Source organism: Etheostoma spectabile, chromosome 22, assembly GCF_008692095.1.
Source record: "Etheostoma spectabile isolate EspeVRDwgs_2016 chromosome 22, UIUC_Espe_1.0, whole genome shotgun sequence".
Classification (NCBI taxonomy): domain Eukaryota; kingdom Metazoa; phylum Chordata; class Actinopteri; order Perciformes; family Percidae; genus Etheostoma; species Etheostoma spectabile.
In genome coordinates, this window is record NC_045754.1 from 16,062,474 (window position 1) to 16,064,215 (window position 1,742).

The window sequence follows — 1,742 nt, forward strand, 5'->3', positions numbered from 1 at the left end:
AAAAAAAAAAAAAAAGGAGAAACTATTTCAAACACCGAACGATTCTAGTCATCTTTTAATTGTTGATGAAGGTGTGCAATTGTGCGTGATATTTTCTTTGATGAGGGGAACCCATCATTTCATCCACAAGAATTAAAATGAGGGAACACAATGAGAGATCTACTTACATTCACATTTATATACTCACCTCAGAATTAAAAACAGCTGTCTTCTCAGCCCACTTTTTAACAGCTTGAGCATGGGCCTTTCTCTCCTCCTCAATCACCCTCTTCCACTCTTCCTCCCTCTTCTTCACCTCCTCCTCCACTTTCTTCACCCACTCTTCCTCTCTCTCTTGTTGCTCGTGCCTTCTCCTCTCCTCTGCTTTTTGATGCTCCTTTTCATATTTCAGTCTCTGTTTGTCTTCTCTTTGCCTCCATTCTTCCTCTCTTCTCTTCAGCTCTTCCTGAAGCTCCCTCGCTCTCATATTCACCTTGGAGAGCTAAAGTCAGACAGAAAAAAGCAGACGTTATATCTCTGCACTCTGTAAAACAAATGAGGTACCAGAAACTTACTCTCAAAACTAATCAAAAACATCAAGAGACCCATTGCAAGGCGGATTCCTTTAAGAGGGATAAGGAGAAAGTTTAAAAAATGATGCTTTCATGCAGTATGGTTTACATAATTAGCTATTTTTCATGTGCAGTATCTACTTTGCATATGGAAGTACATGGGTGCAAATAAGAATCCTGACAGTGGTAGAAAGTAACTAAGTCCGTGTACTCAAGCACCATACTTTTTTACAATTTTGAGGTACTTTGGACTTTACTTGAGTAATTAAATTTTATGCTACTTTATACTTCTATTCCACAACATTTATTTTGCAGGTGTACTTGTTAGTTACTTTCAGGTCAAGATTTTACATAACATACATGTTTATATAATAAATATTATAGAATAAAACATCAGTCATAGCGGAAATTTTACTGCAGAATGAGTACTCTTACTTTAATTTTTCTAATAACACTAATGTACTTTTACTTAAATGATTTTCAAAGTAGTACATGCATACAACACTTAATGGAGTATTATAAAAGGACAATTTTGGCGCAAAATAAACCTTAGAGTCAATAACGCATGGATACCAAGTCGACCGTTCTCCGGGAAATGTTTTCATGCTAATTGAATGTGACCAGTTTTGGTGCAAACCCCTAATTAGCTTATTACGCTAGACGTAAAAAAGTAAAAAGAAATTGCTATTGCTATACCACTAACAAGGTTCAAAATAGCACCACACTTCCACCGTAGTATAATGAGGGTCCCTACATGTAAACCAAAGCATTGAGAACTTTTTAAGTGTACAGACAGTCATTTTAAAAGATACTTTATGAAGACCGTTCGGTATACAGGCAGGCGCCATCTTGGGAAAACAGTCATGACCAGTCAAACAACGAATGCCGTGCTTGAACTATGTTACTGGTTACAGTGGTTCAACTGGTCATGACTGTTTTCCCAAGATTCTGCACTAAAACTGGTCACATTCAATTAGCATGAAAACAAATCCCAGAGAACGGTTGTCTAACTGTAACTATGAGTTATTAACCCATAGGTTCATTTTGCGCCGGAATTGTCCTTTAAAAAGGTCCCATGGCATGTCCTTTTATGAGTTTTTTTTTAACCTTAATATGCATTCCCCAGCCTGCCAATGGTGCCACAGTGGCTAGAAATGGTGATAGGTGTAAACCGAGCCCTGGGTATCCTGC

General features: G+C 37.7%; 1 protein-coding gene across 1 annotated transcript in view; it reads right to left on the reverse strand.

The window, feature by feature from the left end:
- LOC116672368 (trichohyalin) overlaps positions 1-1,742 on the reverse strand; it is a 104,091-nt gene that overhangs the window by 76,372 nt on the left and 25,977 nt on the right. The window contains exon 6 of the mRNA XM_032504179.1: positions 188-481. Coding sequence (XP_032360070.1) covers positions 188-481 — 294 coding nt within the window. The remainder of the gene's footprint in view (positions 1-187; positions 482-1,742) is intronic.